Source organism: Pituophis catenifer, unplaced genomic scaffold (genome assembly GCF_029215685.1).
Source record: "Pituophis catenifer annectens isolate HBS135680 unplaced genomic scaffold, rPitCat1.0.hap2 SCAF_2, whole genome shotgun sequence".
In the NCBI taxonomy this organism is placed as follows: domain Eukaryota; kingdom Metazoa; phylum Chordata; class Lepidosauria; order Squamata; family Colubridae; genus Pituophis; species Pituophis catenifer.
The window spans coordinates 171,398,826-171,419,511 of record NW_027256882.1 but is presented as its reverse complement, the minus strand read 5'-3'; the positions used below and the strand labels follow the sequence as shown (position 1 = coordinate 171,419,511).

Here is a 20,686-nt window from a genome sequence, read left to right as displayed (position 1 = left end):
ATAGTCTCATTATGATTCTAATAGCATACCCAGATAAAAGTTGTTTGCTTATTTAATTTACTAAAAGCATCTGAATCTCATTCTTCATCCAAAAACCTCTTGGACAAATCGGTCAGTTAGTTAAGACAGTCAAAACATACCTTTGACCATGTCTTCACTTCCAAAAGATGTTTGAAATAATGGAAATTAGGATTTAATTGTGCATAAATTATTTGTTTTCTGCAGCAACTTTTACTTTTGTGTGTGTGTTGGGGGGGGGAATTAGCTCTTGCCAGAATTACAGGTAGTCCTCAACTTACAACTATTCATTTAGTAACTGTTCAAAGTTACAGAGGCTCTGAAAAAAGTGACGTAGGACTATTTTTCACACTTAAGATAGTTGCAGCATTCCTCTGATCCTGTGATAAAAATTCAGACTCTTGGCAACTGGTTCACATTTATGACAGCTGCATTGTCCCACGTTCCCATGCAGGGGTGGGTTCTACTTATCTTTACTACCGGTTCACAATGGGAGCACGCGCACATGCTTCTACACGTGCGCAGATCATCCATGACGATGTCCGGGTGGGTGGGTGGGTGGATGGAACCTCCCGCCGCTTTTACTACTGGTTTGCAAGAACCGGACCGAACCGGGAGCAACCCACCACTGGTCCTGTGATCCCCTTTTGCAAAAACCTTTTGAGAAGCGAAGTCAATGGGGAAAGCAGATTCACTTAACAACTGTCTTACTAACTTAACAACTGCAATGATTCATTGAACAACTGTGGGAAGAAAAGTCGTAAAATGGGGCAAAACTCACTTGACAACTAACTTGCTTAGCAATAAAAACTTTGGGCTCAATTATGGTTATAAGTCAAGGACTACCTATATCCATGATGGCGAACTTATGGCACGCGTGCCACAGGTGACATGCGGAGCCATATCGGTGGGCACATGAGCTCAGCTCTGGCACACATGCGTGCACTGGCCATCTGATTTTCAGACCTTCTGGGCCCACCGGAAGTTGGCAAACGGGCCATTTCTGACCTCCGGAGGGCCTCTGGGGGGTGGGGAAGGTCGTTTTCACCCTCCCCAGGCTCCTAGAAAGCCTCTGGAGCCTGGGGAGGGCAAAAGAACAGACCTAACAGGCCCACTGTGCCATCAAGTGCCAAAAGTGTGTGTGTGTGTGTACGGGGGGGCATGCACATAGAATTATGGGTGTGGGCATGCACATGCGTGACCCCCCCCCATGCTCCCCCCATTTTTGGTACACGATGGCAAAAAGGTTAGCCATCACTGGCCTATATATTACTCTTTATATTAAGGATAGGAAATGTAATTCTGCTGAGGTTGTCGAACTGTAAATCCCAGCAGTCTTTTCTAGCATAACCACTGGTGAGAGATACAATAACTGGGAATTTATTCAGTAACATTTGCAGGGCCTCAAATTTTCACCCCTGTATGTTCCCCTGTGAAAAATTCCATCACTTTCATATTCCACCCTTATACAGCTTATGCCCTCATCGTCCTTTCTCCTCACAACAAATGAGGTAGATTTGACTGAGGAATAGGACTACCATAGTTTCATAGTTGATTGTGGTTTTGAACTTAGGTTTCCAGTTATAATGCAACAATTAAATTGCCACAGAATTATATTTTTAATGCTCAGGTGAGATATACCTGCCCTATATTACTGACGTTTGTTGGGCCTGTGTGACCTTCTATGCTATGAAATATGGTATTCTCCATTACTGTGTCTTATAAACAAGCAACTATTTGAATTTTAGGTTCTAACCTACAAGTCTGGAAAAGATTGACCATGTATTTCTGTGGCCCTCCAAGGTTTCTGGCACATGCAAGTTTTCCATCACAACCAAAAACATTTCATCAGCAATGAATAGTTGGGACTGTGCTTTTTGTCTAAAAGCCTTGCATGTATAAAAAGGCACTGAACTGGATGGTACTTATTAATTTTCCATTACTCAACTGCTAATGAAATATATATGCAGCCTCACAGACCAATTAAAATAATATTCCCAGAAGCTGCCCACCATTTTAATTCATTCTTCCTAGTCTAGTTTAATTAATTCCTTTTGTTAGGAGTCCTTGAAAGCTGCTAAGCAGCTAATGAAAAACACTGATTTCCATGCTCTTTAAAGCCAGCTATTTCCATGTTTCTCAAGAACATTTCAGGAAGCACTACAACTTGGACTTACAATGAACCAAATCTAGGACAGCTTTTAGTAGACCAGCCTTTCCCTATGCAATTACCTTCCAGAGATGCTGGATCTGAAATTTCCTAGTTGAGTCAGGGAATTGTGATATTTGGTCTAACAAATGTAATGCTGCTAGTGTAAGTCTTAGTGGTCTTACTTCACTCCCTTTATCAACTGCCTGCCCATTATTTTTTAAACAAAATTATACTGCCTGTATTATGTTTATAAATAACTCAAGGTGATAAACATACCAAATACTTCTTTCTCCTCTTATTTTTCCCCACAAAACAACCCTGTGAGGTGAGTTGGGCTGAGAATGTGACTGACCAGCTTTCATGGCTAAGGCAGGACTAGAACTCAGTCCCCTGGTTTCTAGCTTTGTGCCTTAACTGCTGGACAAAAGTGGCTTTCAACATTTTCTGGGATCTTTCTGTGTTAGGGGCAGGTCTTGAATATTGGGCCATCATATATGGGCTTTAAACATCTATTCTATAGTCACCAGATGGTAGCAAAAAAGAGGTAGAAAGTCTTAACTTTTTTCTGCTGTTAACTATTATCCAGATTTTTGAAGTCCAGATAGGATAGCTAGATGGATGTATCCATCAGGACCTGAACTTAGTTTGTGGGAATTTTTATTTTTGCTTTAAATAGAACTTGGCTGAAGGAAAATGGATATAAAGATGACACAGGAAATTTATAGAAGAATTAGTTGCACTGATAGTGTTCGGAGGAAAGAAACAGGCAAGCTTACAGGTATGCTGAAGTTATGAGACACAAGTCAGTATGACACAGGGCAGTTTCTTCCAAATTCACTTTTTTTAAAAGTCAAAATTTGGAATGGAATATAATCGAAAATGCCCAAGCAACCTAGAGAAGCATCTGACAGGATTTCTGGAAGGTAGACGCATCCTCCAGATAGGTTAAAGTACAATTGTCATGATTCCTAATCATCATTCAGATTCAAAAATGGAAGCTGTGGCCTAATCCCTAAGGAGTGCATAGGTGAGGCAATATGCTAATATGCTGAGTATTAAATATCTACAGATCCAACATAAAAAAATCTAATCTGCCATGGCAGATACATCCAAAGAATAGAGTAGGCCTCATCACTCCCGTTATTTAATAATTAAAGAAAAATCACAGAGAGAAGAGGAACACATTGTGCCAGCACTGAGTGACTTTAATTTATACCTTTAATTGTGCATCCATTTTACACCACATTGGACCATTCACATGATAAAAGACTGTAACCAACTCTCTTGATACCTAGTAGCTGGACCCAAGCATTTCCCATGTCACACTTTGCCCTAGTTAAGCAATAATCATATTTGTTACACCGTGCTCCACAAACTTACACTTCTTAAAATGTAAAAAAAAAAAAAAATCAGGGGAGGGGGAAGTAAAGGAAAAAAGAAAAAGAAAAGAAAAGACAGTGTTAGTTTAGTGCTGCTCCTGAGCGCTATGACCAGACGTGGAGACCGTGACCTGGAATGTTAGAGGGTGGGGCTCTACCCACACCCCGTACTTGGTGGACCTCTCCCAACCCGGAAGGCTGCAAGACATGAAGCTCCTACAAGATGGAATGCTTCTCAAAGGGAATGGTCAACTCTTTTGCAGCTGGCTCATCCAGGAACCAGTAAAGCTTCCCAGTATGTGGCTGGACGAGGGCAGCTGGCAGTGGGTTTTCCTCGTTGCCTTCCAAAATACGCTGTGGCAAGAAAGAAAAATGGTCAGGCACCCATGCTTTCAAAGTCTACACTTTGCATATGGTATTCAAAATGCTAGCAGAGGGGACATATTTTAAGTTGTGAGCTGCCCAGGATCCCTTTGGAATCAGGCAATGTGTAAGGAAATACATACGTACATAAAGGTTCCCCCGCCCCTTTCTTTGCTAACAGACACAGGGAACTGTCACAGGTGAACTACTGCCAAGGGAAGAACTTTGCTCTTTCTTAGAAAATTCCACAACAGAAAGAAAGAGATGTGCAGCCATCATTAAAAAGCAAATGTGTGCACTGGACAAAGCCACAATTCAATTCGAAACAAACCAGTTTGATTCCTCAGTGTATTAGCTCAGCATAACTAATTACTCTCCAGCTCGACAAGCCAAGGAGGAATGAACAAAACCTTTGCAAGAAACTTTTCAGAGCAAAATTGAAAAACAGGAGTGGCAATCCCTGGCCACAAGCTATATTTATATCCTCTCTACAGCAGCCCCTAGAAATTTTGTACCATCAACATTTGGGGACGTAATGTGAGAATTTGATGGCATGTTATTGTTGTTGTTTAAGGAGGGGGGGGGGATGCCTGAGACAATAAAGTAAAGGCAGACTAAGATTTCAGGGGGGTTTACAAATTTTACTCCCTTATAAAAATAAACAGTTCCAAAAGGCTGAATATTTTGCCCCTTCCCTTATGATGAAAACACTACCATATCACCAGCAGCAGTCAAAAGCTGGGGGGGGGGGGGAACGGGGGGACGGGACACAGCCCTTCCAAAGGAAAGTACCTTTATCACTGCAGCCTTGTTGTCCCCTGTGGCAACGAACACCACACTCCTCGCTGCATTCAGCACAGGTAAAGTCAGTGTGATCCGCTCTGAGGGAGGCTTTGGGGAATCGCTAATGGCAGCCACAATCTTCTCCCGCTCCTGACCCAGGAAAGTAAATATGGACAGTACTGAAGGAAGGCAGAGACAAACCTTGGAAACAGCATGAGCCCCAGAGCTAGGTTTACTCCATCTTTAGCCATTTGATGCTCTCCTGATACGTTGACACTACAACTCAGAATTCCCAGGCCAATGCATGAGGACAGGCATTAGGTAATGACAGCTAAGCCCAAAGTACCAAAAGCAAACTAGTTCACTAGGAACTCGTCAACTCACATATTTGGACAGATACAAAGCACAGTATTTAATTTTCAAAGTCTTACACAGAACACATTATCTTGACTCAGATAATTTGTCAAATTATCTTGACAACGTTGACTCAGCCTTCCATCCTTCCGAGGTCCCAGATTGTTGGGGGCAATATGCTGACTCTGTAAACCGCTTAGAGTGGGCTGTAAAGCACTGTGAAGGGGTATATAAGCCTAAGTGCTATTGCTATTGCTATCTTACAAGTATGCAACGCATTCAAAATTAAGCAGTTCTTGGAATGTTTCATTTTCAAATGATCCTTGACATAGAACATCTCTGGGTTCCCCATGTCCATAAGTCTTAAAGTTGGCAAACTTGGAGACCCCTGCTCTAAGGGGATTTTCCCTTGGAATATAAGTATAGATTATCAAACACTAAACAAGGTTTAAGGAATTAAAGTTGTTGTTTAACCAATTAATGCTTTAACTATTGGAGGGGTCAGTCTCGCCTCTAGCCGATGTACTAGTTAACTACACACTCATAATACTGGAAGCCATTTCAATTTTACTGTGTTATCATAATATGGAACACACATTTTTCCCCCTTCTAAAAAGTAATACAATCACCTTTAATTTGCCCGACCACCACTTTCTTCAAAGGTAGTTACATTGAAGCTCCGATATCTACATTTTAATCTAATTTATGTAACACTTACAGGATTGAAAATTAAGCAATCCATCTCTAAATTGGTCAGTACCAAATATTTCCATCTCAGTAGAGTCTAAAGGGTTGCTCAAATCGGATGAAGAAAGGGACCAAAATTATAGGAAGAGATGACGAACAACCAAAAGGAGAGCATGGAAATGGACTTTTTTTTATTACTACCCACAAGAGAAGCCTATCCATGTCTATTTCACAAATCTTTATGGCTTCTCCAATGGTTGGGTATTCTACTTGCCACTAGATTGGTTTACTTGCACCTTTGAACCATCTGTGAAAGAAGTGCAGGGAATCAATTGTGCTTATTTTCACAAGATGTTATGTTTTGCCATTTATTACTTTCTTGATGGTCCCAGCTAGAAATAGGCATCAGCATGCTAGGATAGGCAACTTTTTGGGTTTGGAGAGCATGATGACTAGAATTTGAACATTAAGTTGTAAGAGCTCCTCAAAATGGTCCTCATGACAGGAGGTCTTGCCTATTCACAAGAGCTGCTCTGGGAAATGTGGCCACTGGCAAAACCCCTGTTTAATAGAATGCAAATTGGGGAAAATGCTCTATTCTACCCTGCCTTTCTCTGGCTATTCTTTGGCTTTCTGTCCCATTGTTCTCTGTTATGAGTTGGGAATTTAACTAAGGATAGCAGAGGCAAAGTTGTCTCCTATATCTCTCCCAGACAGATCAATCATACTGACAGATATCTTGATACTTCACCATAGCCACTAGAGAGCAGTTCTGGCTCTAGACATCTTTATAAAGCAAGACTCTCAAAATTAAGGATAGCTCTTGTTCTCTATGTTTATTTGTCCAATTAATTATTTCCTGCCCAAGGAAAATCTATTTCAATGGACTGTAATAACATCACTTTTTAAAAGGATAATCTGTCACAAGTAAATTATAATAGACTTTAATCTGATTACTGTGAGCTTCCTCAGAATAGCCAGTAGGATTTTTGCTCCTTTAATCTGCAACAGCCATGACTCCATAACAGGATCTTCAACCCAAGTAGCAGCAGACAAAAAAATTCAACTACAGTTTTTCTCTTTGGCTCACCTGTAATAGGGGATGATCTGGGAAGAGAGAGCAGGTATGTCCATCTGGTCCTACTCCTAAGATCAAAAGGTCAAATACAGGCATATCTTCACCCTGGAAGGCCTGTGGAATTAAAAAAAAGTACTAAAATATGAATCAGTTGGCATTATTGTGTTAAGAGTTTCCATGATCTAGCTATTATGAATTTTAATCCTTTAAGACAACTTGTTTTCCCACAATCTGTCTTCGCATTGTAATTGTCCTGAACTTGATCTGAGATTGCAAGCATTTGGAGGAATTGTCCCTATTTGCACTTGTTAACTAGTCCCAAGTAGTCTGATTGAAAAAGACAGGGCTTACCTTATTCTACCACAGCATCATATGGAAGATGCTGTAGGATTACAGTTTCTGGAACTCAGAGCTAAAGCGCTAAACACAGCATAGCTGAATTGTTGTAATAACTTCGTTCAACATACTTTCATTTTTATCTATATTGATCAACTTGCCACTAACTGTTCAGTTTGTCCAAGGCCTTTGAAAGGACATCAGCCAGAAATTTACAATGAGCAGGCCTTTTACAAGTCTGGGCTCAAAACTGTGTCATGAATATATATTCAAAATTAGTGGTTCAGCAACTTTTTGTCAAACAACGGAGAAACTTTTATGAGTACCGAATGGCAAAACAGCAGATCAAACCAAGAGGAGCTATTGAAAATCGGGAATTCTTGAGAAAAAAAAATCAGTTAAGATTTAATCTCATTTCCACCCACTGTGCTTTGCCTTTAAGTTACTAGCATTCTGCAAGAAAATCTGACCGTCAAATAAATATACACCAACTCCCAGCTGTACCTTTTTCAGCTTTTCAGCATAATCTGCCGCTGCCTCTTCTACTGGTAGCGAAGGATTGATAACAACTATTTGGTCATCAGGTATAGCAATTTTAGAAAGGAGGTATGTCTGAAACAAAATGCAAATCACTATTACAGAATGACAAGAATAACTCTCATAGAAAGGAGGGGCCGCTGCCTCAATTTCACTAGCACAAATGGGTGGAAAAATAGAAGGCATCTACTGCATTCCCTTTATACCCCACCCCCACCAAGAACCACCCCAGTGGCAAGGAGGACTCTTTTAAGAATAGGAAAAGAATGTGGCAGGGGTTGGAATGGGATGAAATAGATAGGAGATAATCTTCATCCACTGCTGAGAGAATTCTATGCAATCTCACAGTCTGTTTCCTCTGGCAGAATAAAAGCAGGCTCAGATCTATGCAATCATCATCTGACATGCACTTCTTCCTGTTTCACTTCCCATTTTCACTATAATTGTGAGCTCTGTGAAACTTGGGTTTGATATTTTCCTGATATTTCCTCCTGCTTGTAGGTGCCATCGTTCTAACTCATGTAATAAAAATAAGAAACTAAACACCCCTACAAATGAACCTTCCCCCATTACTGTATCTCCATGCTAGCATACGTTTCCCTTGTGCCAGTGTGATCTCCCATGCATCGATTAAAGATATAAGATTCCTAACAAGAAAAAAAAAATGGGTAACTTTGCCATGGTCATCTACAGGTAGTCCTTGACTTATAACAGTCCATTTGGTGACTGTTCAAAGTTGCAAAGGCACTAAAAAAACTGAGTTATGATCATTTTTCACCCTTACGACTGTTACAGCATCCCCATGGTCACATGATAAAAATTCAGACACTTGGCAACTGACTCATATTTATGAAAGTTGCAGTGGCTCTCAGATCATGTTATCTCTTTTTGTGACCTTCTGACAAAGTCAATGGGGAAGCCAGATTCACTTATCTATGTTACTCACTTAACAACTGCAATGATTCACTTAACTGTGGCAAGAAAGATTGTAAAACGGGGCAAAATTCAGTCAACAAACATCTCACTGAGCAAAAGAAATGTTGGACTCAATTGTGGCCGTAAGTCGAGGACTACCTGTACTCCTAAACAGAGCTCCTGGAAGGTCCCTCCCAACTCTGTTATTCTATGTTCTATCTTTTACACCTGGGAGTATTGGGTTTATGGAAGAAAAAGGCAAATCTTCCTGAATCTGGGAAGGTCTCCTTCAGCAAATGGTTCAACCCAATTATTAGATTTATTAAACAACAGAAATGATTTCCTACTTTTCCACAAAAGTCGACGGAAAATAAACTAGCAACACCATCTGCCCATCGATCAATATGTTTGACAGTCAATTGAATCCCCAATCTGACAAAAGTCTCAAGGCTATTTAGACTGACGTGAGCATCCGTATGCTAAATTGCTAAATTTAGCATGCTAAATTAAACAGATATCCCTACTCTTCAAATTGCAATACCTATAAGCAGATACAAAAAAAAAAAAAAGGAGAAGTCACCCAGGGAAGACAAACTGAAGTCAGCCCATCCAAAAAAAATAAATAAATAAGCAACCAGCTACAGACACTCCTTTTCCAGTACAAGGCAGATTACGTACAGCTCCATGCATGGCTTGAGTTTGCGGCTTTGTATGACCCAAACTCATGTGGCATTAATCTGTTCCAGCTTTTTACAGTGAAAAGCAGAAATTCCATTTAAAGATGGTTGCTGGGGAGGGGCGGGGGGGGAGAGGTTGGGAGCGTCTCAGATAGGATGCTGAACAAAGGAGATTTCGGTCCAGCTCCGCAAAGGCGTTTGCAGCACCAAAAATAATCATAATAAATTAGTTATTATTTATGGGTGAAGAAGCAGCGCGGACAGGTATCTGCTTGGTTAAATCGCAAATCCGCGGGGACTGCAGGTGGGGGAACAAAAAAAAATGAAAGATCAAAGCCGAAAGCAGCCAAGCAGCCCATCCCTGCAGGTTTACCGACCCATCGTCACCCGAGGGAGTTCACGCCCAGCCTTCCTGCCGGGAAGAAGAGCCGCGGCCAAGGAAACACGCCTCCCAGCTCCCCCACCCACCCTCCCTCCAGCAACACCCCGGGGATCAGCCCCAGCACCCCACCCCCACCCCAGCCCGCCTCGAGGCCCCTCCTGGAGAGACACCTTGTAGGCACCGAAGTTGCTCTCGGGGTCGTTCAGCGGGACCCGCCGCTCGTCCACGAAAGCCAGGAGCCACCGGGCAGGGCAGGCAGCGGCCGCGGGCAGCTCCTGAGCCAAGATCCGCACTAGGCTTCCACCTGACAGGCCCAGGGAGAAGCGCCCACCCGGCCCGGATTGAGCTTCCCGCTGCGCTACCAGCTGGGCCAGGGCCGAGCCCAGCTCTTGCGGCGAAGGGAAGACCGAGATTTGGGGAGGCGGAGAAGCTGCAGCGGCCGGACCGCGCCGTGGCACCGAAGAGCCGGGCATGGCGAGTGAGGTGAGGCGGCAGCTGAAAGGTGGAACGAAAAAACCCGGCAGCGAAGCCGAGAGGGACCCATGGTGAGATGGCGAGCAAGGCCGGGCGGAAGGGGCCGCGGTCGTCGATGGCACGCGGGCGGAAACGCTCTTCGTAGGAGGAGGAGTTAAAGGCGGAAACATATGCAAGAAGCCACCGGAAACCGATGAAGCCAGCACTCCCTCCCCCTTTATTTATTGGCAGGCGGAATTCTGACGTACTGCAGAGAATATGAAGATAGAACTTATTCCGTCGGGACCAAAATATTTTCTTATGGTTGCATTGCGAAATGAAATAGTGGACTGCAGGTGGGGCCATGTTGGAGGTCCTTTGAGTTTTTTTTCATTAGAGGTCTAACATGGGGCGGGAAATCAAGGATGACAGGCAAAGATGGTAAGAAAAGGGGATTTCTTAAGGTTTATAATAAGACTCTCTCTCTCTCTCAGCTTTCCTGACAGCTTTGTAAGGTTGAATAGGGTTGAGAGATGGCCCCAAAGTGGGTCTGAACCTAGGTGAGCCCACCATTACTGACCAAAACCTTAATCACTTCACCAGAGTGAACGTCCTGGAATTGCTCCAAGGGTTTTCTTATTTTAATTGGATAATTTTCTTTGATTAAATAGATCAAATGGAAACCCCACCAAAATTTTAGCAGGGTTGTGCTGTGAAGTAGCCAGCTGATCATATTTTTTTTGAGGTTGTCTTGTGATAGGTAGCTTTTAACTCAGAGACTGACTGAATTAGTTATTAAAGCCCTTTCATCACTAGGAATAATTTATCATGACAAGAAACATCAGGCTATGATTTTGAAGGCTCTAGTAGAACTTTCTATGTCTTCTGATATTTATATTTAAGCCTATTGTGCTGTTAAATCTTAGCTTCTGTCATCAGTTTATGATTCTGGATATTGGTGAAATCCAGAAACTGGATTGAGTAAACTATGGTTTACTTATGGTGATCATTGGTAAATGGGCAGTATATATAGCCTGTGTTTGAAACAGCAGTTCTGTAATAACAGCCACATCAGGCAGCACAGAAAATTCAGGGTGACTCTGATTACCTATGGCGTTTTGTTTAGTTATAGTTTGCATCCAGTTAACAAATTTCAGTGATTAGATATTGCTATATTATCAGATTGAATAGGGAACATATCTGTAAATGCCTTGGAAATAAAAAGAGAAAATAAAATAAACTGTCCCTAAGCAAAACAGGTACATTTTGGAGAAACACTATGTTGAGAAGGATTGGGAAAGAAGACTTAAAAGTATAGTTCAAAGGTTTTATAAGTTTCAAGTTGCACAGAATCCTATAAATATATACCCTGGAGTGGACAACTAGTAATTCTCTGTTCTTATGGCTCTCAGAACCTCTTTTGGCTAGAACTGAAAATTTTTAAGTGTGATTGTATCTACTGAAATGCTGTTTTCCTTGATGTACTAAACAAGCTTATTCAATTTCTTCACCCAGAGTCATCTTGTTACCAATTTCAAACAGCTCCCCCAAACTAGGTTTATATGGATATGCTTTTGATCTTAAGATAAACACAGGGAGGAAGGGTTTATGTCTCTCAAGTGTGGTAAATTAATTGTGCTCCATTAAAGCAATGTTGGAACCAGATTAACAAAGTAATTGAGATCAATGGGACTTGGGCAGCTCAGAAAAATGCAGCATCATTTCAATAAAATCAGTTTCTTGAGGGAAGTCTAGAATAGACATGAATCCTTACTGGGCAAAAAGACTATAGAAAATCCAGTTTGACGGAAGAGTGACATGTTTTGCTTACGTTACAGTTATGTCTATTTTTATTTGGAAGTAAGGCTTGTTGATTCCAAGAAAGTTTACTCCCAAGAACTGGGGGCTATTTAGTTGCCAACCAAAAACTTCTGAAATAGATGTGAAGTCAGATGCCAAAGCTGTGATATTTACTTTGTGTCAATCCATTGTGCAAGTTATATTTCTTGGAACAAAAGATTAACTTGGAGATGGACATCTTGCCCTTGGAATTGCAACATGGATTGGGCTGGCAAGAATATAAATTATTGCCCATCCCTGTATTAATGACCTATTGTATAGCTTGAGGTAAATCCTTTAGTAAAGTTATATTTTTATGCAAATTAGGGAGATATAAGAGCTATACTGAGTGGTGAACTTTTTGCTTGGCCAGGTTAATAAAACTGAGAGAACAAACAGCAGACACTGGAAAATGAAACAACAAACACACTGAACATTTTCATTAACAGAGTAGGTATGCACATAACTCAGATATGTTTTTTTTAAGGTTCTTTATTCTTATAAAGTTTTTCTCAAATCAATGTTATATTTTGGCAATAGTAACTCCAATAACAAAATGTAACATTGCTTCAAAAAATTCAGTTAGACAATGCATGATTCTTAAAACCAGGAGCAAAATTAGTTTTTGTTTGCTTTTTTAAACAAACCTTTTTCTCCAGATCAAATTCAGTTAGCTGTAGGTATGTTTATTTATGCAAGAACTAATACATCTTATGTTCATAACAGAATTATTAACTTGTTTTAACTCGTTCTGAAGAGAAGTTGGAAAAGGCACATTCTGGGTCTTATAATTAAAAAAGGGAAACAGATGAGTCCCATGGCTTCTGAACAGTTATTTATCAATTGCCTGGCTAGTACAATACTTGGTGTACTCAGAAATACAAAATAACATTGTTCTGTACATGTGTTTGTAAAATACTCTTACATGAAATTCCATTTCTGCCAAAGAGAAAAATATCCTCAAGGAAAATTAATTTGATCTTAAGTGATTCAGGGTACCTGAAACATTCCATTCACAATCATATTGCAGGCCAGTAGTATGTACATTGGTAACAGAATATTTCCATATTACTGTATCCCAAGAATTACAGCTTCTTTGAACAGGCAGGTAGTCAATCAAAATTCAAGCAATCCATTTGTATCGTCTTTGTGTAAATTCTTAATGCCATCTACCCAAATGGCACTAATGAAAAGAAGCGCAAAGTTAGGAATGTCCAAATCAGATATTGCTGGAAGATCAGTGTGAGAAATGTGTTGCAAATGGTCTCTGATGAGCTGACAGGCTTCCTATGTTGATCACAAGAAAGTAGCAAGACCAAAGACTGAAAAGCATCAGATATCCACTTGTTTTGGGGATTAATGGAACTGTTTTTTCAAGATTCTGGAGCAGTCAAATAATTATTTGAAATATCCCATTCCTCCAAACGAACATTTGTTTTAAATAAGATGATTTAAAGTAGATTAACAGAACATACATCAATTATTTTCCCACATGGGTGTAGTATATAACAGCCAATTGATTTGCTGTAGGTAAGTGGAATTTGAAGTACCACAATACCTTTCTGCTCAAAAAGCATTAAAAGAACCTTTCAAGCAGAGTTTCCGAACCAACTTATTTTCAATATACTGTACGTATATATCTTTTTAAAATAATACTGTTATTTCATCTTATTAGTCCTGTTTCTGGTTTTTCTATTCAAGTTTCTCTACACATAAACTCTTGCATTTTGACAGTCAGTTCCTTAAAGCTACAAATAAAGCTACAAAGAAACAATCGGAGGAACTCTAAATCTGTATATTTGGAACCTGGAAAGTCTAAAGCAACTGAAGGCCTTAGCCTAAGCAATTATTCTCTGCTTTAACGCAGTGAAATATAGCTAAGTAACACACAAGAAAATAATTTGATCAGTTTTGCTACAACAGGTTTAGTCATCCCTGGTATACTGAGGACATTGAATATATAATAATGCAGATCAGAAACCATTTCCGTTTTCACATGGAATTCCCTAGCACAATAGTTATAAGGAAGAAAAGGTCTTTCTAAAAACTGAACAATACAAAAAGAGCTATTCTCTTTGCTCTGGAAATGGTTAATGTGCTTTTTTTTAAAAAAGGGGAGGAAAACCATCTTGCTCTCACACTATAGTGTAGTTTTTCCCTGTTGCATATTAAAACCTTGCTTTGCTTATTTATTCAAGTCTATTTCTCTACCAAAACAAGGCCTTTCGACATCAGGCCGTTTAGGAGTCGTCTCACCAATTAAATCAAAGAGAAATTTTTCCAGTTTGGATCCTCTCAAAAATGCACTCATCTATTGGTAGGTACTTGCCAAGTTTCACATCCAAAAAGTATAACCGATCTGACATCTGGTGTGGATTGTAGCCTTCTCTTTGTAAACGGGTCTTCAGAATCTTGAAAGTGCCTATTGGGGAAAACGAAAGAAGATAGAAACAAATTGTTGGTAATTACATGCAAAAGGCAAGGCGCCACAGTCAACTCGCCATGAGACAATTCAACACTATATTAATTGTTTCACCTTCCTGCCTTTTGCGAACCTTTGGCTGCACGCAACAAAAGCAGCAGAAGTCTTTGTCTCCCCCAAACTCCACTAGAAATGAGTCTTTGTGAGACTTGTTGCGCCGCCACAGCCTCTTGGAGCAGGACTTGGCAAAGCTGCTTGTGCCATCATTGCGTGCGTGAACAGCAGCACCGCTGCGAGCTTCATCATACCGGTGCAGCTGGTGTCCTGCTGCTCGTGGCTGCGCCGGTATGTCAAACTTTGTAGTGGTGTCACCGCTCGCGGGCGCAACGGCACAAGCCTTGCAGCAGCTTGCTCCAAAAGGCTGCAGCAGCGCGACGAGTCTCACAAATACTCATTTCTGGTGGAGTTTGGGAGAGAGAGAGAAAGAAAGAAAGAAAGAGAAAGAAAGCTGCTTTTGTTGTGTGCAGCCACAGATTCGCAAAAGGCAGAAAGGTGAAATGACAAACTCAACCCGTACTCACACCTCGTGTATGGGCCGCCCCCGAGTGGGGTGGGGGATGGGGAGTCCACTGGAGGAGCCCTGCACGGACTCTGCCTGCTTCAGCTTCACCTTTGCCAGGGCAGCGGGTGCTAGAAGAGCGCTGTCCCAAAGCCTTCCGGCTCCTTGATTTGGGGCGGATGGTGCCTGGCAGGCCCAGGTGCGGTGGGCAGGCAGGTGGATGAAGTGGAGAAGAGAAATGGTGGAGAGGAAACCCTTTCAAACAGCATTGCCTGCAATTCTTGTTACTCCCCTCCGTTGTTTCTCTTCTCTCTCATTCTCTCACACACACACAGACATTTGATCGCTTGAAAGGGACAGGCTGGGCTTTGCTTCTATTGAAAGCATGCACTTCCCACAATTGCCTGTCCTTTTCTCAAGCAGCAGCAGGGTAGAGGCGGGGGGAGCTGATTCCAACGGGCCGCATGGCTTTCTGCCTCATCGTAGCAGCAACCTAAGCAACACCCGAGCTCCAGGCCTGACGGAGCACAAACCGTGCTCGCCGCCTGCTCCATAACCACAAGGTGAACTGCGGAACAGAGGGGCCCTCGGCTGCAAGGTTGCCTGGTGCCATGGGCAGGGCTGGGGCTAGCAAGAGTGCATTGGAAATATCTCCTGGCAGCCGGAGAGACAAAACTCCCAGCCCTCGCTGGATCAGCTGATCTGCGGCCCGCGGTTAACGGCCTCAGCAGCCATGAGGTGACCGTGCTCGCCGTCTCCTGCACCTCAAAAAAATAATACCTCCCCGAAAATAAGCCCAAGTGCTTATTGACAAGCTTAAAAGAAAATAAGACCCGGTCTTATTTTCGGGAAAACACGGTAGTTACTTTAGATCAGTTACAGTACTTTAGCGAAGAAAGAAAGGAGATGTTTGTTTAGTCTGCACAAAGTATTTGTTAGAAACTGGAGGATAATGTAAATCTCACTGGTGGACTTCCTCTTCCAAGGGATTCCCAATAAAATAATTATGATATGCTGCCATCAGACAGTGAACTTCTTCTCATACTCTTGTCTAGCTGAGGAGTCTTTTGCCCTCCTCCCTTCATCCCAGCTCTCCAAAAATAGAAAGTGCTTTCAAACTTCTTGTCCAAAGCCCAGAACAACAAATCTAATGCCAATTCACAAGAGGTGAGTATGTAATTGCATGATCTTTCATGCAGACACTCCCTTACAATTCCTTTCAAAAAAACAAACTAAATGTCTGAGTTTATTAAGAAAAGGGGGGAATACAGGAAAGTGACATTCACATACAGACAGAATAGCTAAACCTGCTCTTGAATATCAGCACATACTTCATATTCACTGCAGATCAGATAATCTGGACATCCTATCTTAATGATGTTAGGTGGACCCTCCTTTTTTTCCCTTCACATGTCTAGAATACCATCTTCAGTTGAAAAGAATATGAAAGATAATTAAAAGACAACCTCTTTGTGGAGTCTAGTGCTTTGTCCAATCAAGGAAAATACTCCATATCTGATATCACCAGACTATCTAGTAAAGTAGGAAATTATCTAGTTCTGAACAGTTTCTGACTTCCTTCAAGGTTTATTTCAAAGACCCATACACAGCAAAACAATTAGCAATGTTTAGAAGTAAAAAAAGGTTGGACATAAAACACATGCTAAAAGATAGTTAGTAGTAATAATAATAGACTAATAATAGATCCCCCTCTCCCATTTTGCTCCTCCCCTCCCATCTTTTAATTATAATTTTGTATTCTTATTGTAATGATTTTATCACTTCTAATATTGTAAACCGCCCAGAATCACCTTGTGGTGACATGGACAACAAATAAATTTAATAAAAATAAATAATTACTTTGTATTATCTTTTTAGTCTATTTTATATTCCATCTTGGTCCTTTAGTTTAAACTTAGGCACCTTTTTCAGTTTGTGTTACCTGTGGTGTCAACCTCTGGCAGAAATCGGAGGAAGATAGGCCGTGCATATGGAGGTAGTGCTTTCTGTATCTCCAAAAACAGAACGTTAGGATTCAGTTTTGCTTCTGGGTCAGCAATAGCTGCCATTCCAGCCTTGCCTTCTACTCCTAAAATTTAAAAAGGAAATAAGCAAAATGTTATTATGGTCATAGACCAGCAGAAAGCAAAATGATAAAGACTGCCCATTCTAATATGTACATTTTCACAAAGAAGGCATTGGCAGCTGCAGATCCAATCCAGCTGAGGAATGGGACTTTTCGGCTCGAACTCTTGGTGCTGCCTCTTTCTCCTCCAGGGTTTCGCCTCTGCGTTATTACGCCCTGGCACTTTGGGCCATGGCCCCTCCATCCCAGTCACTTCGCCGCGGCCCATTCGTCAAAGTACAGTTCCCATTGGCGTTTTAGGTGCCCAGGACAGTTTGCAGCAGTGGAGGCTGCAGTTCAGAGGAAGGCTCTGTCAGTTTGGAGCCTCCCATGGCGCCGAGAGCAGCATGGGGGAGCGATCCAGCCACAAAAGACAGGGGGGAGGGGGGCTGTAGAGGATGAGGGATCCATCAGGTGGGGTTCCCAAGGCCTCTCCCTGTGGAAGAGGGGGCTGGGAGGGGGCAAAGTTATTTCAAGAGCAGCACGGCATCCCGGCGGCTTCCCTTGGGCAGCAGCACCAGGAAGAACCCTCATTTTCCTCTCTGACTTCAAACACTGTCCCTCATTGCATATAGCTCAAAATCTTCTGTTACAACCTCAATTTGCATATCTTGCCATCAAGATATACAGAGGAAATGGTATAAGAGCGCCCGGTCTTCCCCTGGACTTGAGTGGGAAGCCTGGCTGGCATGCCTCTAGCCCTCCCAGGGATGTTTGGGGAAAGGAATGTGAGCAGAGAAAGAGAAAAGGATAAACAATTGGAATTAGTGTTGCTCCTCACTCCCCTTCATTTCCATCTGTAAGGACCAATAATAATACGTTTAAGATCATAAATGCCAAACAAGAAACTTAAACAGAGGCTACACTTCAGAGAAGGTGTAACTTCTTTTGATACAGTCAGAAACATCATAAAATAACATCCTGACTTCCTAATTAGATTTGTGTATTCCTGCAAAAAGGATAGAATACTCATTAGCCTTATCAGTCTTATCTCTTTCCTTTGGCCATTTGGCCCCCTGGTGGTTGCAAAAGCCCAATCTGATGGATCCCTCGCCCTCTACAGACCCCGCCTCCCCCTGCGCTGCTCCTGGCAGCTTCGGGAGACTCCAACCTGACAGACAAGGGGCTCGTGGCCAGGGCATGTGTGTGTGTGTGTGTGTGTGTGTGTGTGTTTCAGAGCCCCAAGCATTACTAACTAGGGCAGCCCCAGTCGGGGTAGAAATACCTTTGCCTCCTCCCAGCCCCCTCTTCCACAGGGAGAGGCCCTGGGAACCCCACCTGATGGATCCCTCGTCCTCTACAGCCCCCCTCCCCCCATCTTTTGTGGCTGGATCCCTCTCCCATGCTGCTGTCGGCTGCCTCGGGAGGCTCCGAACTGACAGAGCCTCCCTCTGAACTGCAGCCCCCATGGCTGCAAACTGTCCTGGGCGCCCAAAACCCCAACATGAACCATACTTCCATGAATGGGCTGCGGCAAAGGGACTGGGACGGAGGAGCCGTGGCCCAAAGTGCCGAGGCGTAAAAACGTGGAGGCAAAACCCTGGAGGAGGGAGGCAGCGTCAAAAGTTCGAGCTGAAAAGTCCTAGACCCATCCAGCTGTGCACTTCATCTCCCCAGCAAACGAGCCTAACTGCAGAGAATAAGCACTGGGGGGAACCTTGCTTTTCTCCTTTTCTAAATAACTCTCTTCCATTTGTCAGTGGACCTGTGACTGCAACAGGAAGACTTATTTGGCTAACACCAGCCAGCTATTGCAGCAAACATACGTGAAATGATTTCAACAAGCTGCAAATATTTATTGCAACTTGTTTCTCTCTCCCCCCCCCCCCACCCCTTTCCTACCTGGCTTCCCTTTTGTATTCTCTTATTTAAGTTCTTAGTTGGTAAATCACCAGAGAAGATCCTGGGTCTTCCATTTGTGCATGGTACCTGTTCGCCATTAGCACACTGTACTAATATCTAATTTATATGAGTGAGTCTTTGTGGCTAGAAAGTGGGATAAATATTATACCTCAGCCAAATAACATCAAATAACTCATCTAAGCTGTTCCCTGTCATACATTCTCCTTGTGGAAGGTTGAAGCAGCTTTACAAAACAAAACAAAGAAATCTCCTATGTTGCTGTTTGCTCTAAGACCAAAACTAGTAACTATTTGTTCAAACAAGTGAGCTAACACAAAAAAGGTTTCTGAAGGAGCAATAGATGTTGGTGACACAGCAAAGTAAAACACCTTTGCTATTAAACAGAAAAAGAGGTTCAACTTCTCATTCTACTAATGGTCATTTTTGCCTGTTTTACATCTGTTCAGACAGCTGCTTCTGCTCAGGACTCAGAATGAATACCAAATAACTGGAGTTCCTGTAATATATCTGTTGTCATAAAAGTTTGCACCCTTGTCTCTCTATCACTATGGCTATTGCTCAAGATATTTTTTTTCAGCCTTAACATCAATATAAATGAATGGTTTTCAGGTGTTACATAGGTGTATGTTTCGAGCTGCCTTTCTCGTTTCTTTTTATTATATCTTCGAACAGTATCAACTGATTCTGAACTTGATAGACCTGCTTGCTAAGCTTTTAAATTCTAGATTACCTGGTACCTCTACTCCATAAACTGCCACGTCTGTCTTGCTGAGAATATGGCTGAGAATTCCTTCCACTTCGGTGGTGGAAACGTTCTCCCCACGCCAACGGAATGTATCCCCACTGCGGTCTTTGAAGTACATATAGCCAAGATCATCCATCACTAGGACATCTCCTGCAGAAGAATAGGATTTCAGTATGTATCAAGAAGACTGTGCTTCTACCAAACTGTTATCTTCCAGCTGGGAGTTCAACAAATGAGGATAAAGATAAAGGTTTCTCTGTCCAGTTGTGTCCAAGTCTAGGGCACGGTGCTGATCTTTTTTATCTTTTTGCCTGAGGGAGCCAACGTTGTCCAAGACATATTCTGTGGTCATGTGGCCAGTATGGCTACACGCCAAAGGCACAAGGAACACTGTTACCTTCCCACCAAAGTGATATTAATTTTCATTCTTTTGAACAGCTAGGTAAGCAGGAGCTGGGCCAAGAATGGGAGGTCATTCTATTTTGCGGCACTTGGGTCTTGAACCCGGGCTGTCAGTTTTCCATTTAAAAAGCTCAACGTCTTTAACCACTGAGCCATCACACACACACCTCCAACAAATGAGGACTAGAATACAATAAACATATTGTTTCCTAATTATTGATACAACAGATGGATCAAGAACAAACATGTAAAAATGGTTTGGTAAATGGAAGAGAAAGATCATCCATGTTATACATAAACTATCTCCCAGGAATGATGGCCAGAACCAAATCAAGAAACTCCTTGTAGAAGAACAACCCACCTCCATACTGGAAAGTAATTCTGTTCGTCCCCAAACAGAGCAAAAACAATAATGTTGATAATTAAGCTTAGGCAATAAAAGTGTTTTATTTGCACTGCATTGTGCTTTTAAGCCATTGTCAACAGTTTTAAGTAAAGAAATAATATTGGGAGCACGTCTATGTTTATAAAATACTGCTTCCCTGAATCATGCATGTATAAGAAGCAACAACTTTGAATTCATCATGGCATTAAGTGATTTTATTCAAAATATTATT

The 20,686-nt window shown here is 42.0% G+C and overlaps 2 protein-coding genes across 2 annotated transcripts in view; both read right to left on the bottom strand.

Moving 5' to 3' along the window:
* Window positions 1-3,354: 3,354 nt before the first annotated feature.
* Window positions 3,355-10,274, bottom strand: PGLS (6-phosphogluconolactonase). Its single transcript, XM_070935039.1, has 5 exons — window positions 9,832-10,274; window positions 7,655-7,762; window positions 6,827-6,928; window positions 4,705-4,845; window positions 3,355-3,903 (listed from the first exon to the last, which is right to left on the bottom strand). The coding sequence occupies exons 1-5, from the start codon at window positions 10,132-10,134 to the stop codon at window positions 3,766-3,768; spliced, it is 792 nt and encodes a 263-aa protein (XP_070791140.1). The 5' UTR covers window positions 10,135-10,274; the 3' UTR covers window positions 3,355-3,765.
* A 2,153-nt stretch (window positions 10,275-12,427) lies between these two features.
* The window catches only part of SLC27A1 (solute carrier family 27 member 1), a 37,568-nt gene continuing 29,309 nt past the window's right edge, over window positions 12,428-20,686 (bottom strand). The window contains exons 12-14 of the mRNA XM_070938028.1: window positions 19,653-19,817; window positions 16,877-17,023; window positions 12,428-14,375 (exon numbers count right to left, since the gene is read on the bottom strand). Of these exons, the coding sequence (XP_070794129.1) occupies window positions 14,218-14,375; window positions 16,877-17,023; window positions 19,653-19,817 (470 nt within the window). The 3' untranslated portion in view covers window positions 12,428-14,217. The remainder of the gene's footprint in view (window positions 14,376-16,876; window positions 17,024-19,652; window positions 19,818-20,686) is intronic.